The 22,242-nt window shown below is 46.4% G+C and overlaps 1 protein-coding gene across 1 annotated transcript in view; it reads left to right on the top strand.

Moving 5' to 3' along the window:
* LAMB2 (laminin subunit beta 2) overlaps positions 1-22,242 on the top strand; it is a 60,752-nt gene that overhangs the window by 1,102 nt on the left and 37,408 nt on the right. Inside the window, exons 2-10 of the mRNA XM_066617935.1 lie at positions 6,528-6,697; positions 8,433-8,568; positions 12,060-12,133; positions 15,787-15,975; positions 16,209-16,272; positions 17,524-17,726; positions 19,101-19,221; positions 20,351-20,539; positions 21,480-21,659. Of these exons, the coding sequence (XP_066474032.1) occupies positions 6,528-6,697; positions 8,433-8,568; positions 12,060-12,133; positions 15,787-15,975; positions 16,209-16,272; positions 17,524-17,726; positions 19,101-19,221; positions 20,351-20,539; positions 21,480-21,659 (1,326 nt within the window). The remainder of the gene's footprint in view (positions 1-6,527; positions 6,698-8,432; positions 8,569-12,059; positions 12,134-15,786; positions 15,976-16,208; positions 16,273-17,523; positions 17,727-19,100; positions 19,222-20,350; positions 20,540-21,479; positions 21,660-22,242) is intronic.

The raw sequence follows: 22,242 nt of genomic DNA, 5'->3' as shown, positions 1-22,242 counted from the left end.
CTAACAACCCCACTCCGGTCCATTGTGCTGGCGTTACCTGGCTAGTCTTGCCCATTGTGGCCTTTGAGTTGTGAGCCTCCTATGGAGATGAAAAGGTGGAGTCTGAACAACTGAAGCACACAACTGGCACCTGTGGATCAGTGTCTTATTCCCAAGATCACACTGTTGTATGCCATGTTAATGAATCCAAAATAACGCATGCCCTCTGGTTTTATACACGCCCTCATTAATGCCAGTTAGAATCCCCACCTCACCCACAAGTGCACATGGAACATGACAGCAGTCGAAGGACTTCTCTGCGGGTGACTAATCGACATTAGATGGTTTTGAACCTTGAGAATCGGGGTAGGACATTAAAAAGGATACGGTCAGGCTGCATGGCTACAAGCAGCCATAGGGGTTCTGGCAATGGACGAGACAGAATAAGAGGGAGAGCATACAAGTAAGAGTGTGTGAGTGAAGTTTCACTATACCACTCCCCATGGCTTGGCAAAGGTCTCTGCTTCTGAGGGGTCACTGGGTTGGGGGAGATGCTTCATCATGGTTCTTGGAGGTCAATTGGCAGTGCACTGTATATGCATAATTGTCCACTTTGATTGGCAGATGCGCTTCAATGTCAGTAAGTGTAAAGTCATGCACACTGGGGCAAAAAATCACATATAGGCTGATGGGTTCTGAGCTGCCTGTGACAGATCAGGAGAGAGATCTTAGGGTGGTGGTGGACAGGTTGATGAAAGTGTCGACTCAATGTGCAGCGGCAGTAAAGAAGGCCAATTCTCTGCTTGGGATCATTAGAAAAGGTATTGAGAACAAAACGGTTCATATTATAATGCCGTTGTACAAATCGATGGTAAGGCCACACCTGGAGTATTGTGTCTAGTTCTGGTCGGCGCATCTCAAAAAAGACATAGTGGAAATGGAAAAGGTGCAAAAGAGAGCGACTAAGATGATTACTGGGCTGGGGCACCTTCCTTATGAGGAAAGGCTACAGCGTTTGGGCCTCGAAAAGAGGCTCCTGCGGGGGGACATGATTGAGACATACAAAATTATGCACGGAAAGGACAGAGTGGATAGAGAGATGCTCTTTATATTCTCACATAACACCAGAACCAGGGGACATCCACTAAAATTGAGTGTTGGGAGAGTTAGAACAGACAAAAGAAAATATTTCTTTACTCAGCGTGTGGTCGGTCTGTGGAACTCCTTGCCACAGGATGTGGTGATGGCATCTGGCCTGGACACCTTTAAAAGGGGATTGGACAAGTTTCTGGAGGAAAAATCCATTACGGGTTACAAGCCATGATGTGTATGTGCAACCTCCTGATTTTAGAAATGGGCTATGTCAGAATGCCAGATGCAAGGGAAGGCACCAGGATGAGGTCTCTTGTTATCTGGTGTGCTTCCTGGGGCATTTGGTGGGCTGCTGTGAGATACAGGAAGCTGGACTAGATGGGCCTATGGCCTGATCCAGTGGGGCTGTTCTTATGTTCTTATTATTTTGTAATAATTATCACCCAGACAATCACTGATTCCACTTCACCAGACACAGCCAGGTAGTCAACAAGTCAAAAATTTCACCTTCTCCTATATAAGAGAGGTGCATTATGGGGTAACATGAACCTCTGCCCACAAGATCACTTTAATGAGGACTAATTACTCCTTGGCACACTTCAGCTACCCTTTTACACTCACAATTAAGCTGGCTGAAGAACCAGTGAGGTTTTTCTACCCTTTCCATAAATGCTACTGAGGAGAGTTAGGATCCTACTTTGTTCATGTGAATCATCTTGAGGGTGGCCATTATTACGAGTTGTTTAATTCAGAATAAAACAGTGTGGCAGGAGTCCATATATAGCCATCTTGGGCATCTGCTTCAGCAGAGGAAAGGCAGCGTAGAAATCTTTTAGATAAATAAATATGTGATATATAAGTGTATATTTTTTAATGTGCACACCACAGCAGCTCAGCATTTGTCCTTTGCTTTGGGGGGGTTGCTGTGTCTCTTTGTGCTCCTCTCCTGTCTGCAGGGTGGAGTGGGATCCTGGGCTCTGTGCCTTCCCCACCCCCATCAACCTTGGTTCTGGTTCTGGGGAAGCTGCACACTTAGCCACCCAGCCAGCTGGAGTCTTTGTCCCTGGCTCCCTTTGAAGCTCTGGCTCCAGGGGATTTCAGGCGGAGGGAACTGGCATAGTGCCTGGGAGCAGCTGCCTGCAAAAGGGGTGGGGGACAGGAAAAATCCCACACCTGCCCCACCTCCAGTCAACAGCTGTAGGATTCCTGGCTGCGCCATGCAGTGGAAATTTGTGAGCAAGGGGAGAGGAAGGAATGGGCCTTGAAGCTTCCTTTGGCCACCCCCAGCTTTTGAACCTCTTGCCAGCTTGCAGCTGTGGGGTGATGGCAAGGCCTGGGCATCCAGAGGGACCCAAACATGCTTGCAATGTGATCCAATCTGCTCTGCCATCATCTCCCGTCAGCAGTGGGCTCCCAGCAGGACAGAGTCCCTCTCGAACCCAGCCATCACAGCATAGCCCCCAGCCCCCATGTCCCTGGCACCCAGCCAGCTTGGCCAAAGAACAGACCCACATCCCCAGCAGGGTTATTTCTGGCAGTGCTGGTGTTTCCGCTCCCAGGACGCATGTGGGGGGGGGGGTGTGTGCTGAGGGCAGAGAAAGCTAGCTGAGACATGAGCCTCACATGAGCAACAGAAACAGGTGGGTGGATGTGTCGATGTTGGTGGGGAGACAGTCTGAGAATTAAAAAAAAACCTTGCAAAGTGGAGATGGGAGGCCTGGGACCCTCAAACTCCAGGACTGGGATTGGTCGGTTGGCAACCTTCAGTCCTGAAAGACTATGGTAGAAGCCTACAGCACCTAGTATTCCCAGGCGGTCTCCCATCCAAGTACTAACCAGGCCTGACCCTGCTTAGCTTCTGAGATCAGACAAGATCAGGCTGGATTATCTGTTAGATCCTGGACAAATGGCAAACTTATAATGGAGAGGACCCATGCAGAGTACTTTTCATCTCCACAGTGTTTATGTAGTCTTTATTGTGTATTTTTGTCCTTATGGTAACTCAGTGAGGTTACTATCATTTCTATCTTATAGGTGGCAAATGAAGCCGCAGAGATTGTGACTTGCCCAAGGCTGCACAATGAGTCACTGGCAGAAATGCAATTTGAACATAGACCCAACCCTGGATAATGATACTTATTATTATTTCCTCACTTTTCCTTGAGGTGGTTTATATGGGGCTCCAATGATTTCGCGTCTAAGCAGGGGCATTGCGAGGGGATGCGGGCCACACCAGTGACGACCGGGAAGTTACACTACTGCTTGCTAAAAATTTTAAAATCTTGGTATTCTTGAATAACATCATCATGTTATATATCAATTTCATGCAGAATGCAGTGAAACAAACCACACTGAAATATGTTTATTCCAGGGGTGCCCAAACCCCGGCCCTGGGGCCACATGTGGCCCTCGAGGCCTCTCAATGCGACCCTCAGGAAGCCCCCAGTCTCCAATGAGCCTCTGGCCCTCCAGAGATTTGTTGGAGCTTGCACTGGCCCGACGCAACTGCTCTCAGTGTGAGGGCAACTGTTTGACCTCTCATGTGAGCTGTGGGATGAGGGCTCCCTCCACTGCTTACTGTTTCACGTCTGTGATGCAGTAGCGGCAGCAAAGGAAAGGCCAGCCTTGCTTTGTGCAAGGCCTTTTATAGGCCTTGAGCTATTGCAAGACCTTCATTCATTCATATAAGTTCATCTTTAATATATTCATTTATGTAAACGTATGTAAATTTATTCAAATTTGAAAGGTAAATTAATTCTTTCCCCCCCCCCGGCCCCCGACACAGTGTCAGAGAGACGATGTGGCCCTCCTGCCAAAAACTTTGGACGCCCCTGGTCTATTCTATCAAAAGTTAAAGCAAAAAAATAAAAACAGTGGGGGGCCGTGGTGATGATACATCACCATGCCCACTACCCAGGACATTGCCCCACCCACTGCATGGGAGGAGGTCTATCATAGGGATGACACACAGGCCTCCGTACCAGGCGATGCAAACCCTGGTGATGCCACTGCATCTAAGGCACTGATTTGGTCTGTTTCCCCTTGGCTTTGCGATTTCTATAGGACTGGTGCTCCTGGAGCAAAGCTACAGGATTGAATTGCCCTGATTCTCTCTTATTTCCCTGATTCTGTTATTCTCTCCTGATTTCCCCTGGGGGCTGGGGATAAAAATAGGCCCTCAGTTTGGCTGTACTTGTCGTAAGAGGCGACTAAACAGCCACCGGGTAGATGGGACTCGTCAGCCTGGGAAGGCAGCTCATCTGAGAGAAGGAAAACTCTGATCCCAAACCTCCACTGCCTTGTGGCTACATCCAGTTATGGAAAAGGCTTCAGGAGTCAACCTCGAGGCAAAATCCGGAGCCGGAGTCCCTGAGGCAGTTCATGGCTGAACACAGTCACATTCTGGCAACTCCTGCGACGCCAATGGAACCAACCATACTGGCTTCTGCCTTTCCATTGGACCATTCCAGCGACATGGAGAGGGGGAATTTGCTGCACGGGAAACAGTCTATCCTCCATATCTACCTTACCCAGGCTTCGCGCACTGGAGAGGACACTGTTCCAGAACCACTATTCAGAGCGCAATACCATAGTCTTCCGAGACTGAAGGATGCCAACTAGATTCTTTCTTACCACGCTGCCATTACATGAAGCATTCACTCCTGTTTTGCCCTCCACAATTTCCTGTACATTCTGTTTTTGTCCTCACACTAATGCGACGAGGTAGGTTACTGTCATTCCCATGTCCCTCTCTGAAGGACACTGTTACCACACAGAAACATACATGCCCACTCTTCCCTCTCCCTCCTCTGGACAGAACCAATACTTCCTCTTGGTGGCTCTGAGGCATGGACTTTACCTCCCAGACCTCTTCCAAACGTGCTTGTAAGCACCCTTCTGTTGACGATCAGATTAGATGCAACTGATGAGATCTGTGAATAGAATTACCCACATTTCTATAAATATCAACCTTGCAGAAGAATGGAGGGAGCTGGATCTCAGTGCTAGGAGAGATGAAATAGTGGGGGACATGGGGCTGGCCCATCCAGGAGGCCAACTGAGATAGTTGCCTCAGGCAGCAGGTTAGCAGAGAGCTGTAGACCCATGAACTGAAAATTCAGTTCTAGGCGGAAACCTTGCAAGGGAAGCTGATATATCAATTACAGCTCAGAAATTAAGGAGCAAACATTACATTCCTGTGCCAAAGAAACCCAGATTCTCCTTTCTTAACTACTAGAAAGATTCCATCACTATTATGCTAAGCGTATTTTGCAAAATATGCTGTTCCTTTTGCGTGGACTTGTGAGCTCCATTCTGAACTAAATAGCTGCGGTCGGTTTTCCCCCCACACCTCTGTCTGAATTTGGATTTTTTTTTTTCAAGCAAACAGCAGTGTGATGGTAGGTAGCGATTGTACGTGAACGGGTACAGGAGAGGGGTGTGTGAGAAGGGAACTTGACTGGAGGCCAAGTGGAAGGAACAGGGGCCATGGAATGCATTGTGTGTTTGCCAGTCATTGCCTGTACATTGTCAAGAAAAAAAAACCGAGGGTCAAAGCTGCAGCAGACCAAATGGAAACACCCAGAAGCTGCTCTTATTGTCCGAAACCAAACAGAAACCTTTTCCTCTGGAATCTGAAAACAGAAATCCAAATGTGAATAAGTGCAATTTAGCAGCAGCAGGGTGTAATAATACATCAGGGTGTAATAATATTCAGGGTGTAAAATACATCATTTTTGCTTTGTGTTTAAAGTCCCCTGGCTGTCAGTGGCAATCTTATATGCACTTACCTGGAAATAACTCTCATTGAACTCAGTGGAGCTGGTTCCTGAGCAAACATGCGTCAGGCTGTAAATTTTCCCCCACTGAAACCAGCGGACTTTAAAAGTGCTTAGTTTTGACTGAACTGCGCCCTTTTTTGTTTGTTTCTCATTCACCAGCCTGTTTATGAATGTATCTCATGATGACTAGAACCTTGCTTTTTTGAAATGGCAAAAGCCAAGACGGTCAAGAATTAAATTGCCTGTACTTCCTTGTCGTTGTTGGTCCCTTATGGCCTCAGATGCTGCCGTACCAATAGCCTTAAATCTAATTCTGCTCCTAATATTGGGAAATTCTTCATAATAACTCCCTGGAGTAAGGAATCTCCCTGCAATCCCTTTTCTTGCTTGTGGATCTTCAATCTTCCACCATAGTATTATTTGGGACCTGGCTTGCTCTTGAAGAACTACACAGCAAGGGAAACCCCATACAGAAGATCCCACTCAAATCATTCTATTCCTGGCTTTGCCTTGAGCACATCAAAGTCTGGTTAAGTGGAGGCACATCTATAAATACCTGTATTATTATTATTATTATTATTATTATTATTATTATTATTATTATTATTATTGATCATATCAAACTGTGGTGAAGCCAGCCACAATATCACTTCTTTTGTGCTCTTTCTTTCTCAGTGCTAGGGGGCGCTCTGTGTCAAGAGCCGGGGGCACCCCATGGCTGTTCCCAAGGCAGCTGCTACCCAGCCACAGGGGATCTGCTGATAGGTCGGGTTGATCGCCTCTCCACGACTTCCACTTGTGGTCTGCGGGGTCCTCAACCCTACTGCATTGTTAGCCATTTGCAGGTGAGCACTGCATGACAAAGACGGGAGAGGTATTTACCTGCATCTGGTAAAATGAGCCTGGTCATTCAGCTGCATTCCTACAGCTGGAATCTGGGTGGAATCTGGTCTGGGTGTGGTTAGTAGCAGGGGGTGGTCTTCCCCAGGTGCACAACATAAAGGGGTGCCATTGTGCCTGTCCTTTCGAATGCCAGGTAGACCTGGCCTCCTCAATGGGGAATTTCAAGGTGGAGGCATGGTCAACCTGTTGCTTTGAATTCAGGGAAGAACTGGCCCTCCCCCAAGGGAATCTCAAGGTGGAGGCCAGGTCTAGCCCTGGCTTCGAGCAGTTGAGCGCAGGGCAGTGGGAGCGGTTCACCGCAGGTACCAGTGGCACGAGGTGCACCACTGAGTGTGGCAATTTTGGAAGTAGGATTTGGTGGACACCTCATGTTATTCACTCCTCTGTTGAACAACAGAAGTTGTCGGACTTGGTGGATGCCAAATCCATTCTGTACTTAGGCCTTGGGTCTACTGAATACTGCTGTACTCAATACAGAATGGCTGTTTATTCATAGTCTGTGTATGACGTGACAAAAGGCAGTAATTCATGAAGAAAAAGTACTAGTTGTAGAATTCACTCCCCTGAAGGAAAAAAAAAAAAAAAGATAAGCAGTTTTTAAGATGCAAAGTTAGGATTGAGAGCACTTTCCTCTTCCCGTGATTAACAAATAGTAGAATAAGGCCCGAACTACACATTATGCCAACAAATATCTCCCTACATTTTTCCGTTTTCTTGGTAAATATTGCATGGTTTGGGGGAGCTCAAAATAGGGCGAAACCAAGGTGGGGATATAGGAGGCTTTAAGTACATTTCACCTGGGTGCCGTTCCTGATTGTGCCACCCCCGAATGCTATTTTTAATGAGGAAAAAACTTCCATTGGCTTTTTAAATATATAATTATAGAATCTGTACCAAGAAAAGCCAAATTCTGCATTCTGAATAAATTAAGCCTGTGTGCACAAATAATTGTTTATGTTGCTAAATTGATTGTAGGCATGGGGAAGAACAAACAGCTTCACACAGCTCTGTCTACACTGTCTCTGTCTCTCCAGTAATTGGAAATCCTTGCTCATCACCACCTGTTTGCCTCCCTCTTTCCTCATCCAGCGAACTTGATTGGCAGTAGATCCAGGACAGACCAAAAAAAGGACTCCACACAATGTGTTATTAATTTATGAAATTGGCTACCACGAAACGTGATGAGGCCACTGGCTTAGTTTGCTTTAAAAAGGAATTGGACGAATTCATGGAGAATATGTTTCTCAACAGCCTCTTAGTCATCATGGCAAAATGTGACCTCCCACTTCAGGGCCTTGTGCTGCTGACTCCCAGTTGCAGGAGAACAATGGCAGGAATGGACTGTTGGCTTCACACCCTGCTTGTGGCTTCCCAAAAACATTTGGTTGGCCACCGTGGGAAGCCAGATGTTGGACTAGATGTACCAATCAGGGTTCTTGTAATGTTCACCATGTACCTTCTGTATCTTCTGCTGTACCCCGTCTGGCACGTGGCAAATTGAGCGAGTGACTCTGCCCCCCAAGCTGAGCCCTGCGCAGCCATTTTTGGGAACTCAGGAACCTGGAAGTTCAGTGATGGCGTGATTATGTCATCACTGAACGTCCGGCCCCTTTCTGGGAAAGATTGCTGACCCCTGATGTATCCAGCACTGCTTCTGGGTGTCTGTCTCTCCTACAGGATGAGAAAAAGTGCTTTAGATGTGACTCACGTCGGCCCTATGACCCCTTGACTAATCCAAACAGCCATCGCATTGAGAATGTGATCACCACCTTTGCCCCACACCGCAAGAAGTCCTGGTGGCAGGCGGAGAATGGTAAGCAGTGAAAGTTTCTTCATCCTGGCAAGGCTTGTCATGGTTTAAAATTTGCTTAGTGGAACTTGTTTTATTTCTGTTTTAAAAGATTTTTTCCCTCCTGCTTTTCCTAAAGTGGAAAGCCTAAGGTGGCTTGCAGAATGTAACATCCTAATATTAAAACAATCAAATTACCAAGCAACAAAACAGGACAATCAGAGCAGCAAAGACAGCAATCAAGAGCCATTGCAATAAGCATTGAGCCAAAGAAACAAACCATACAATCCTATGCATGTCTGCTCAGGTGTAAGCCCCATTGAGTTTAATGAGGTTTACTCCCAGGTAAGTGTATAGGATTACTGCCTAAATCAATGGATAGCTTGCTGAAACAAACAAACAAAAAGGTTCTTCCATCTCAACTAAACCTAATTTTCTCTACTAGTAAAGAATTGATTAACCTCCCTGCCCATTTGTCCAGCAGTCCCCCTCTGGCAATTCTTACAGATCAGGAAAGGCAAGAGTCACACTTGTGGCCAGCCTCACACTTCCAAGAATTCTGTCCACATCCTCCTCACACTGAACAAGCTGACAAGCATCCAAACTGCAGGATAAGCTGTTACAGCAGGAACATCCCTTGTTAAATGATTTTCCAAGCTGTGGCAGCTGTGAGTGATTTTTATCCGCAAAATGTCTTGAAAATTGGTCACAGTGGGCTACTGGGGGGTATACCACATCCTTCTGGGGACCCAGATGTAACAAGCCTCAAACAACATGAACAAGCTTCTCTGATCAAATTTGTGCAGATGTAACAGATGTAACAGTGGCAGAGAATTATGTTTTCTTTGCTGCAACCACTGCCACGGAGCAGTCCCTCAGGTGGAGTCTAGCCGGTCTCCTGTCAGATGTGGCATTGTGGAATCTAATCCCAGTAGCCTGCCCCTTCATCCACTCACTGCATGATCACTCAAACGTCTGACTTCTGACCTGGTAGCACAGCAATTTTCAGTGTTATTCTTCTCAGGGCACACTGCCTCTACGGTCTTCACCTCATGTGATGTCACTTCCGGTTTCCAAGAGACTCATCTGGGTTCTGTGGCTCTTTTTTAGAGCCACTGTCTGTAGTCACAAATTGTCTGTCTCTCTTTGTCCATCGGGAGAGTCCTACAAACAGAGCCATAGAACCCGGAAAAGTTTTTCAACCTCTGTCTTCCAAACTCTTGCAGCACACCTGCAGACCTTTTGCCGCATACCAATGTGCTGTGGCAGAGCGGTTGAAAATCACTGTTGTCGCATATAACTTCTTTCATGGCTTATCACGTTTTTGTCCTGAGCCATGAGGACTAGAAACCCCCTTTTTTTAAAAAGGAAAAAGTTGTTTCTCTTGAGTTGATACGACGTAGTCAACGCCGCTCGGCTCAAGCCTACAATTTTGACTGTGCAGATTCCTAGAGCCACACACCCTACCCCTGCTGCAAATGTGCTGATTTGTATGGTGAATGTAGCATTTCACATGAAGTCTACACATCACATCCTCAGTGACGTATCTTCACTGTCAGGGGCATTGCAATTCCACTTACAAGGGACTGTCCTGGAGCTGCCTCTCTGGAAAGAGTCTTTCAGCCAGCCCCCTGCCTGTGTGTGTGTTAAATATTGCCTGGTGGCCATCCCAACACATTACTGGGGTCACCCTCCATTTTCCAGGTACATGGGCAGGCCACCCATTGACTAGAGTGTGTTCCTTTTCAGGGGAAGGGGTGCAGCTCAGTGGTAGACCATGTACTTTGCAAACAGAAGGTCCTAAGTTCAATCCCCAGGTAGGAGAAGAAAATTTCTGTCTGAGACTTTGGAGATCCACTGCCAGTCAGTGTTCTGGTCTGGATGGACCAGTGGCCTGACTCAGTAGAAAGCTGCGTTCTCCGTCTGGGACGGTACGGCTGAGGCAGCAGCAATGCAGAGGGTGTCCCCAGAGTCGAGCTGCTTTTCTTTCTCACCCACGCAGAGGAAATGCTGACTCATACCCAACACTGAGTCCCTTCTTTCCTGGACCTTTGCCAAGCGGGGGTGGGGGACAGGAACACAACCCAGGAGGGACCTGCTGCACACAGACAACTCGGGACTGGCAGCTGGGGGAGTTTTGGCCCTGCCTGCCAAATAACTCATCTCTGCATTGCAGGACACCAGCACGGCACAAACGCAACAAAGGCTTCCACCATAAAATGCCATGCCTTCTGTGCAAGGTCCTCTCATACGTTGGGTCATCTGGGGTCAGTGCTCTGCATTTACAGTCACCCAGTCCTAAGCGTTAGAATCCCCACGACACAGGGACGGCATATCTTTTCAGCCGGTCAGCTTTCAAAACATGGGAAAGCAGCAAACTGTAAAGAAAATAACAGGGTAGAACGCAAGCAAAGCAACCATTTGCTTAAATACCACAACATTATTTATTTATTTCGTGTCATCTGTGTGCATGGAGTGAGGAGGGGAAAAAAGGCTAGACAAATCCCTGTCCTAAGGGCTCATGATCTAAAAGAGACCCCAGGGAGACTGCAGAAGAAAGGGAGAGAAGTGGCTGCTGGGAGCCATGGGAAGAAAATGCAGTTAATTGGTCATATACTGTTACTTAGGCTTCGTTACACTGTGGAACAGGGATTTGGGGGTGGGGCCAATGGCTTCATAAATCTAACCACATGCCCTTCTGTCGTGCAAAATCAGCCCACTGCATTTACCATAAATCCTTTAAAAACCTATCTTTAAAATAAGTTTGACACTGTCATCTCAGGTCCTGCAGGGAAGCTGTCAGGTGGGCATCCCTGGACAGAGAGTTCTGGAATTTGGGGGGCTGTTGCAGAAAAGGATCTGCCCTCCTCTTCTCTTATGGAGGTGACTTAAGTAGAGCTTCCAACCTGAATGTATATACACATGGTGGAGATGGGGGAAAGCTGAAAGGGATGTCCGAGGCTGCAAGCCTATACAAACTTTTTTGGGAGTAAACCCCATTGAAGACAATGGAACTGACTTCTGAGTTGGCATGTCTAGGATTGGCTATAAGTTATGCAGGACCTCAGGACTGTGCTTTATATCATGATGGCAGGGATGTGGATGAATTACCTGCCTTGTGGATGGTTCAGCTGTGCCTTGCCCTACGACAGTTAAACCTTTTCACCTTTAGGGAGCCCTTTATGTAGGGCGCATTTTACATCAAACGTATTCTAGAGTTCACACTCAGTTTAAGCAAGAAGTTGGTCTAGACCTGTTGATATCTCTCCATTTTGTTCCATGAATGAGGACTGCTCCTTAGAAACCCCCTCCTGCCAAAAAATATAGTAAACAAGACATATTGTCAGCAGTAGTAGGCAAGCTGCCTTTCAGGGAAACTTGTCCACCATTGCTGATCTTCCCACTGCAGAACCCCTTATAAGCTCCCAAAGAACCACAGAATTCCCCAGAGCACATTTGCTGGGGCCCACCACCAGTTTCTCTGTCTCACTAACTTTGTCTCTCTTGCCCTTTAGGTGTGGAGCAAGTCAGCATTCGCCTGGACCTGGAGGCAGAGTTCCACTTCACTCACCTCATCATGACTTTCAAGGTATGTCATCTGAGAATGGTAGATTTCTCTTCCAGCGCAGGGCTTGTTGGGGGCAAGATCATCCAGCATGGTAGCTCGGAGCTCTTATGTACATTTTGACAAGCACCAAAATGCTGCCCAGTACCTGGACTGGTAAAGGAAAAGGGTAGAGGAGAGGAGAGTGGTGGGCTAGAGCATCAGAGACTTCCTTTCCCAGTCCACAGAGGAGAAGTGGATTTGAATGAACAGAGAGGGACAGTTGCTGGTAAGTTCATGGTGGAGGTGAGATCCAAACCAGGGACTTCCTGATTTGTATTTTCTGCATAGCTGTTACGCTACACCAGCTCTCAGTGTAAAATGTGCAAAAGCCTCCGTCGTTACAGGATGTATCTCTGTTCATCACAACAAAAATAAATTAACTTCAAGCTGTTAACGCAGGAGAGCAACTTTGGGCATAATCCTAAAGCCAGTTCTACTCAGAAATAAGTCCAATTTTGTTCAGTGGGGCTTACTCTCAGGAAAGTGTGGTTAGGATTGCAACCTTTGCCATTTTAAAATGCCCCCCACGCAGGTAGCTTTGCCATAGTTTTGTTGATATGACAGAAGAGAAGATCCAAGAAAACACCCTGAAACTTGGCAAGAGGGAATGGATGGGGGTGGAACCTTTTTGCTTTCTGATGCCCCAAAATGGAAAATTTCACAAGGAAAAGGTTGTGAAATATTGTCTCTTGGAAGGAACAGTGTTTTTCATTTGCTTTTTAAAAATGTTATTAAACAAGGGAATTCTCATGTGGGCACATCCAAGAAAACGCTAGAAAATTATGTAACTGTGGTTTGTAGGATGGTTAGTTTTTATTTCAGCTGAGTGTGCAGCTAAAGTTCCATTCTGCACATAATGTTATGCTCATTGTCATCACTGAACCTTAGGATGAAAAGAAATTAGAGTAATGTCCTGATGTGCTCTCTTGTGTGTGCTGTTCAAATTATAGGTCATGTACTGCTGTACCATAAGAAGTTCATAAAGTTTAATTTAAAAATAATTGAATTTTTTTAAATTGATGCAGAATTTTCTGTATTTTTTCCTCCCAATATTTTTCTGGGAAACAAAAAGCAAAAGGGTTTTATCTGGAATCATATGTGCCCCATTGGCACAGTTGATCATATGACTCCACTTTCTGTTCTTGCTGCCTTCATTTAAACTCATTCTGCCTTCGTTTTAAACTTCTTTATTTTTGAATGTCTTTAGGGTCTTCTGTGTCTCCTCTTCTATTTCGGGGTTTGTGATCAAACCCTTTACTGAATGGGTTCCAGACTGCAATCCTATACACACTTGCCTGGGAGTAGTTGAATTCAGTAGGGCTTACTGTAGATAATTGTCTATAGTATGTGAAATTTTTGCCAAGTAACCAAGCTCAAATTATCACTTCGCCTTATCTCCTGTCAATCAGAGGGTAAAGCCTTTCAACTCTAAACAGTTTCCTTTCTCAAGTGGCAGGCAGGCAGGCAGGCGCCAAGTTTCTCAAGCAGCAGGCAGCTCCTTAGAAGCAATTTGTGACCTTTTATTCTCTTCCTTCTGCTGCAGCCTGGTTCTGCTTTGCAAACGCTTGCAAAGCAGGTCTGTTTTTTGAAACACCAGGATGGGAATCCTCCTTTCCATTTGGAGCAGGCTACAGTTCAATGCACCCTTACTTAAGAATAACACCCATGGAAAGCAGTGGGTCTACTTCTGAGTAAAAAGGGTTGCAAATATATGCAGCTGCATCTCTCTGCTATGAATTGAATTGCACACTCCCACTTATGTGTTATGGGTTGTATATTGTACGTAGAGCTTCTGGCTGAACACACCAGACACCTTAAAGGTGGATTTGATTCATGGATCTCCTGCAGTGGTTCCCAACCTTTTTCACTTGCATATCCCTTGGCAGCCCATTTCCATAAATTGTACCCTTCATATTAGCAAAATGTTTGTAATTAATAATACAAGCCCTCATCTCCTCTATATAAAAGCCCAGACTTCATGTATTTATCACCTTGTTTTCTCTTTTTATCTGTTTGAAGAACAGAAGACTCTGCCTTTGCATTGTTTTGCACCACAAGTGTGCTGAGAAATTCTGGGTGATTGATCACTTTCCATATTATGTTTCAGCTTTGTTACTGTGATGGTTTTCAATCACTGGTTCATACATGAATTGATGACCAAAAACTAGCTATTGGTGGGGCTTTCATAGCCAACTAGCTACCTCCCTTCCTGCCTTGCAAGGCATTCTGGAGCATGACCTGTTTTTTTCTGCCATTATTCCATTCTTTTTCAAGTACCCCTAAAGGTCCTGTTGAGTGTCGCTGGGAGTACATGAATACCAGGTTGGGAACCACTGTTTTACTGGTATGTTGTTTACAGTGCGCTTACTCTGATAGTGCTTACAAAAAGGTGATGAAGACCAGAATTTAAAAAGAATAAAAATGTATCTTATGATCTTTTACTATGTTTTTAATAAATTAGAGACTACAGTTCTTAGGTAACAATTAGTGGTGGGTTATTTTTCAGGATCTGGCCTTGGGTAAAATCAGACAAAACTATAGTCAGACACCCCCCTAAGTTTAACCCCTGACTTATCCAAGGGTCATAGAAAATTCCATGATTGTTGGCTCAAAACCTGCCCTCGACTTATCTATGGGGTCAACTTGTAGGCGAGTGTCTGCAGTACTTCTGAGTCAACATGTATAGAATTTTTTGTGTTGTTGTTCTTGCCAGTTTTCTAACTCAACTGGTTACTGCTCTGTTCCCTGCCCTTTTTCCTTTTCCCTTGCCACTCCCTATTGCCAAAATGCCAACTTCCTCTGTTTTTACATTCAGTACTTACACTGTCTCCCTAAAATAGATGCCTTTTGGGTGCATTTGCCCTGGCTTTTCCCCAACTGACCCTCCTTCCTTTTTTATGTTCCTTCCCCCCCCCAATCTATCCTGCCTTTTGTTTTAATGTGTAAACTTTAAAGCCAGGCCTGTTTATTTTTAATTCAAGTACATTGCCTAGTAATGTTGAGGTGCTTTGTAAATAATAATAATAATAATAATTTCTGTGCCTCCCATATTTCAGAAATGTTTCATTCCAGACCGTGATGTCTGCCAAATCTAAATAGACAGCTCTCTGTATAGACCCTCGCAGAAGATAGAAATGCCTTTTCATAGAGAACACAACAAGCTGTTTTCTGTGACAGTTCCTAGTAAACACACAGATCCCTCTGGAACATACATGTGAAGAAAGAATCGTAAAGACAGTGAGCAGTTGTTTAGGAAGTCAGAAGGAGTTAGGACCTTTTTACAAGAGCGTAAGAAGAGTCCTGCTGGATCAGGCCAAGGACCCATCTAGTCCAACTCGCTGTATCTCACAGTGGCCCCTCAGATGCCTCCGGGAGTGCTCAACATGAAACCCATATTCTGTTGCCACCCCCTTGGATTTGGCCTTCAGAGCTAGAATTATATACTGTATTACAGAATTAATAATGCAGTAATACAGTGTCTACCAGTGGTGTATTCCACAACTTACATTAAAAACATATGCTGAATGTCCTGTCAAGTACTGACACTTGCATGTGTCAATAGACTGTCACAGATCTGATCGAGCCCATCCCACCCACACTGGCAGTGACCATTCTGGACACTTCTCTACGCACAGACTTTCCGGCCAGCAGCCATGTTGGTGGAGCGCTCAGCAGATTTTGGCCGCACCTGGCAGGTGTACCGTTACTTTGCCTATGACTGTGCCGGGTCTTTCCCTGCTGCCTCCCGTGGACCCCTGAGGAGAGTGGATGATGTTATTTGTGAGTCCCGTTACTCGGACATTGAGCCCTCTACTGATGGGGAGGTGAGTTCAAGGCAGGATGTCCGGAAGAATGACAGTGGGGGAAGATGGGTCTGGCCTCTGGTTTCAGTGCTGTACAGATTGTGCTGTTCATGCTTTGAGGGTTTGATATGCTTCTCTTTGATATGGAAGTCTAGGCAGAGGCTTCAGATTTGGGCAGTTTGGGTGGGTTATTGCCCTTCATTGGTACCACTGGGCTTTCATGTTTTATGACAGGTCTTTCTTCCTTGCTCCAGGTAATTTACAGGGTGCTGGATCCGGCTATCCACATCCGAGATCCTTACAGTCCAAAAATCCAGAGTGAGTCTCTCCATGGGACGTGGGCTGGAAAGAGGGAATAGTCAGGACTTGGCTGGAGACAGAGAGAAGGGAGGTGTATGGTGTAGCTTGATTTCTCTTGAGAATGGTCAGATACTTCATGCACAGATGGGATACCGGCGCTGAGAAAGAGCAGAATCTTGGAACATGTCTGTATTCAATATTCTCATACTCTGGTCTGGGCATTTAAGGTAGAACCTAAGTCACACACACACACACACACACACACACACAATCTGGCCTCATGATTGACTCTCATAGAAATGGTTGGCAACCTTCAGTCTCGAAAGACTATGGTATAAGCCTACAGCACCTGGTATTCCCAAGTGGTCTCCCATCCAAGTACTAACCAGGCCTGACCCTGCTTAGCTTCCAAGATCAGACAAGATGGCTCCACAGATATACAGTAATTCCTCTCATAACTCAGGGGGTCTGTTTCCAAAAGTCAAGCACTGTATGAAAGAGTGCTGTAGAAGACATCAATAAAGTTAAGGCAGGAAATAAGAGCTAATTGACCCAGAATACACTCCTCCCATTGTCTAGAATAGCTGTCAGTTATGCCTAGAGAAAGAGCACTATAAGGAATCAGCATTGAAGGAAGCAGTGTTATGAGAGGTATTACTTATTTTGTGTATGTGTGTAGGCACACAGAGTCTAGTGTGGTCACATATGAAATGGCAGCTCCTGAATGAAAGTGTTTTCTAAATACACATGATGGCACAAAAGGAATTTCAGTGACATGCATATAGTAAAGCTTTTTTTTTTTCTTTCCTAAAAAGCATCCAGTTTCCTACAAGAACCAAGTTCCTGTATCACCAGCACAAATCTTTATGCTCAGTGAGGTTGTTTCGAGAGTCAGGCAAACGTCACTACAGGAGACTCCCAATTTTAAAAGAGGATTATCCATATGGTTTTGCCAGCTAACTAATCATTCCCTGGGATCCGCGTATAGCCTGCACCTGGCCCTGTCTTTGGTTCTATTTGGGGCTGGATAATTTTGATCCCAGACATGTGTCTGTTTCGGCAGTTGCTAGCTTTAGCTACTGGCTCTGGGTGTGTCTGGGAAGCTGTTATCCTTTTCCCTTCAGTGGAGTGTCCTGACTGATCCCAGCTGAGAACTTGTGGAAACTGGAAGCTCAGCCACGACCGCTCAGGTAGCTCCAGAAGCCACCACCAAGGTTCAGAAGGCTCTTTCTGTCATTGTTTCCCCCTCCTCCATTATCCTGTCTCCAGATCTCCTGAAGGTCACCAACTTGCGGGTGAACTTGACTAAGCTGCACACGCTGGGAGACAACCTGCTCGATTCGCGGCGGGAGATTAAGGAGAAGTACTACTATGCCGTGTACGAGATGGTGCTGCGTGGCAACTGCTTCTGCTATGGGCATGCCTCTGAGTGTGCCCGAATCACTGGCAGTTCTGCTGATGTGGAGGGCATGGTAAGAGCGCACACACACACACACACTCACACTCACACACACACACACACACACACACACACACACTCACACTGCACTGGGGGCTCTCAACTCCTTCCACAGAGATAAGGCTTCTTTGCTCTCTTCCTTAGCAAACTCACAGGTGCTTATATGAAACTCTCAGTGCTCCCCCGTACAGGCACTAAGTAGGTCTGTACCCACAGGCAGCCTAAGCTATGGTAACTCCTTATATGGCAATGTTGCAGAGCCAACGTGACATCCACTGCATCCAGTGGAGGAGTTTCAGCCCCCAGAGGCCTCCTCGAGGCAAGGGAATGTTTGCGGTAAGCCAACCTGGGGTAAGCCTCTATGGCCCACTGGGTCTACTCGGACCTGCACCAGTGATGTTGCTGGTGCAAGTCCATGTGGACTCATGAAGGTGGATCAAGCCTGGGAAGAAGCCTTGGATTCAGTGGATGCCGCTGCTGCTGCTACTGCAGCTGCCACTAAACCCTGCCCCCTTCCTGGTCCTGATTCACCCTCCTCCCCATCCCCCATCACTGCCCACTTCTGCCGAGACATCACAGAGTACCTGAGCTGCAAATTGATGCATTGACTCTCCCATATCTTGGAAAGACAGTCAAGATTTTATTATTATTATTATTATTATTATTATTATTATTATTATTATTATTATTATTATTATTATTATTATTATTATTATTATTATTAACAGTATTTATATACCGCTTTTCAACTAAAAGTTCACAAAGCTGTTTACAGAGAAAAATCAAATAACTAAATGGCTCCCTGTCCCAAAAGGGCTCACAATCTAAAAGATACAAAATGAATACCAGCAGACAGCCACTAGAACAGACAGTGCTGGGGTGAGGGGGGCCAGTTATTCTCCCCCTGCTTAAAAAAAAAGGAGCACCCACTTGAAAAAGTGCTTCTTACCCAATTAGCAGGGGTTAATTTGCATATTTTCACTGAGATCCTGCATGAGAACAAAGTATTTCTGGCCATCGTCTGCTTAATGATGTCACTTCCTGTTTAATGATGTCACATCTAGCCCTCAGCAGGTGTCATGAGTGCTATATAGCCTGTTGTATGAAACGAGTTTGAGACCCCTGAGTTAGAATATAAATACAGATAATCGAACGTGTTTAAAGTTCCCTCATTTTGTCTTTATTGTGCAGTTGTGGAAAATACTGCCTGCATGGTTTTCCAAAGATTTTTGCAAGTAAAAGGACTGAAGACTTGGGGTTTGCAATATCCATGAGGGGGCCAGGTCCCCCATGGCTGTGACACATGCATGCTCAATGCAAGGGCCTATGGAAATCTTCTTCCTTAATTTAGCTGGAGCCCACCTTGTTCCTCCTTGTTTGCTACTAGGTGCATGGCCGCTGTGTTTGCAAACACAACACCAAAGGTCTGAACTGTGAGCAGTGTGATAGCTTCTACAATGAGCTGCCCTGGCGCCCAGCTGAAGGGCGCCGCACCAACGCCTGCAAGAGTGAGTGTCAAAAAGCAGCATTGGGGGGAACAGTGAAGAAAGTTGACATCTTCAGAGGGGAGGATAAGATGGCCATCAAGAGAATGACAGTGTTCAGAAGCAGGAAGTGATCTCCCACACTACACATGCACACCCAACAGGGTTCTTTTCTCTCCTGTCCCAAGAGAGGATAACGCTTCAGAAGATGATCTGTCGTATTAAGCTTGAGGAATGTACAGAGAAAAGAGAAAACTCGGTGCGTCTCTTGAGGCCAAACCAGACAGTGCACCCATTGTGTGATAGGGACCTGTGCTTTTGGTTAGTTAACATGTAAATAACCATATGGGGCCCTAATCTGGGTGGGTCCCCTGATGTGGTCTTGATCTGGATTGGGCACCACACGACTGCCATGAAAAATGTAAACACACAGGTCCTGCCATGTGACATATTGTCTCATCTGGCCCACAGACAGTCCTGGTAATGTAGTATCTTGGGAGACAGGGCTGGGCTCTGTCTTTAGGCAGCTGCCCTCTGCAACAAGACAAATTAGAGAATGATGAAAGGACAGCTAATCGTCAATTATTAAATTTAGCATAGGGGTCCACAAGCATGGGCTCATCTAGCAGTGAGTCACAGTTTGTGCTGGCCACTGGCTCTGCCGTATTGCCCAACAGGAGGAAGGGTGGGCCTTTGTCTATGATGATGTGCTGAGCATTGGAAGTGTTCTGTGTGCCTCCAAGGTTTAGCATGACTGCAAGGGAAACTACCACTCTTTCTCCCAGATGTTGCTCTGCCAATATCATTTGTGAATCAATCCTGAGAGGTAGAGATTTCCCAGGGGCTTGAAATGGATATAACAAGTCATAATTATCCTTGTACATGGTGACCCTTGTACGTTACCTTGTACATGGTGGCCCCCTGAGGTGTGTCAGCACCTGTAAACCCAAATGGAAGCAAACAGGAGCAGGACATAAGAGAAGTAGTGTCGAGTACATATGCAGGTAGTACTGGGGGGTTGGGGGTTGGGATGTTCTCTCTTGGTGGTGGGTCAGGTCACACCATAGACAAGGCTGTTGACTGACACCTCTCTCTCTCTCTCTCTCTCTCTCTCTCTCTCTCTCTCTCTCTCTCTCTCTCTCTCTCTCTGCAGAGTGCAACTGCAATGAGCACTCGCACAAGTGCCACTTCGACATGGCCGTGTACCTGGCCACGGGCAACACTAGCGGCGGGGTCTGTGATGAGTGCCAGCACAACACCATGGGCCACCATTGCCAGCTCTGCAAGCCTTTCTACTACAAGGACCCCACCAAGGACATTCGTGACCCCAATGTGTGCCGCGGTGAGTGTGCATACATGTCGGGAATGAAGGGAATCTCTTGAGGCTCAGTCATTCACTACTAGGAACAGGGGAGGCCCGTTCGTTAGGTGAGATGATGCAGGCTGCATCAATGGCAGTTTGCGGGGGGGTGGTGGTGGTGGTGAGAAGGCAGCAGATTTTGGGGGGGCAGATTAGTCCTTTTCCCCCTAGTCTGGAGTTTTAACAAGCACTCATAGTTGAAAAGTAGCCTTGGTGCAAGCCCCGGGGGAAGCTCAGACTCCATGGTTCTGCAAGTGCAGAGAGCACAAGTTTCAATCTGCAAGCCTGGGCTCTTCAATCAGATTTCACAAGCTGTGAAATTTTTGCCATGCGTTTGTGAGCATTTGCAGGCTCACAAACTGCAGGCTTCCCCCCCCCCCCCCGCTCGCCTGCAGTTTGGCTCTGTCCTGTTCTTCTGAACAGAGTCCTCTTTCTTTAGTGTTGACTCAGCACAGACAGCCTCTGTGTGGAATTTAGCATATGATTCAGCAAAACCTGATGAGATGAAGGAACCAGGCTTCCAGGCAGTTTTGAGCTAGCACCCCGCTTTTTAAGAATTAAAGCAATTTGAAATTATACCCTTTAGAACCTTGGCATGGAACATCAGATCAGCCTGTCCAAGGAGAGGGTCGATGTCTCCATCAGCCCTGATATAATCTGCAGCGGTGTTTCTCAATCTGCCGGGTTGTACCCCAGAATGCCTTGTGGTTTCTGAGTGGTGTCGGCATGCGACCCACCAAAAATCAGGTCATGTTTGAGAACCACAGATCTATAAGAAAGTGGCTGCATATTTTCTTGGCAGTTTGGATAGGATTATGGGGGATGATAGATTAGGTGTTTCCATTGGGAGGTGTCTTTGCATTTTTTTTGTGGGGGTTCCTATTTCGTCTGCACTCTTGACTCTGTTGTGCCTGCCTTGTAGCCTGTGACTGTGACCCTGATGGCACACTAGATGGCGGAGTGTGCGACACGCATGATGATCCAATGCTAAGGCTGATTGCTGGGCAATGTCGTTGCAAGGAGAACGTGCAGGGTCCACGCTGTGATAAGTGCCAACATGGCTTCTTCGGACTGAGCGCAGAAAACACCCAAGGTTGCCAGCGTAGGTACCTTTGACCCAGATGGATGCTGCTGGGCCTGTCTGGGTCTCCTAAGCAGTCCTGCTGGAGACATAGGAAGAGTCCTGCTGGATCATGCCAAAGGCCCATCTAGTCCACCACCCTGCTTTCTACAGTGACTAAACAGATGCTCCCAGGAAGCCCGCAAGCAGGAGACAAAAGCAGATGGCCCTCTCCCACGGTAGCTTTCCAGCAGCTAGTATTCAGAGGCATATGCCTTTGAACCTGGAGGTGGTATTTATCCAGCATGACTAGTAGCCATTGATAAATGTCTTCTCCAAATTTGTCAGATCCCCATTTAACGCCACCTAGGCTAGTGGCCAGCACTCCATCTCATGGCTGAGAACTCCATAGTATAATGTTGCACTCTATGAAGGAGGGTTTCATCCTTCTGTCCTGAGTCTCCTGCCACCACTTTGGAGGACAGCCATCCTACGCAACCACCATTTTCATTTCCTCCCCAGCAAGAGGCACACTTGTGGGTGGATTTCTGGGATGTTGTGATGCCTCAGAAGGTCTGTATTAGTCAGTGCACTATTATAGAGCTCATGTTAGACTTGGAACAGG

This window comes from Tiliqua scincoides, chromosome 2 (genome assembly GCF_035046505.1).
Source record: "Tiliqua scincoides isolate rTilSci1 chromosome 2, rTilSci1.hap2, whole genome shotgun sequence".
NCBI lineage: Eukaryota > Metazoa > Chordata > Lepidosauria > Squamata > Scincidae > Tiliqua > Tiliqua scincoides.
Note: the sequence above shows the minus strand (reverse complement) of the source record. Positions and strands in the feature narration are given on the sequence as shown.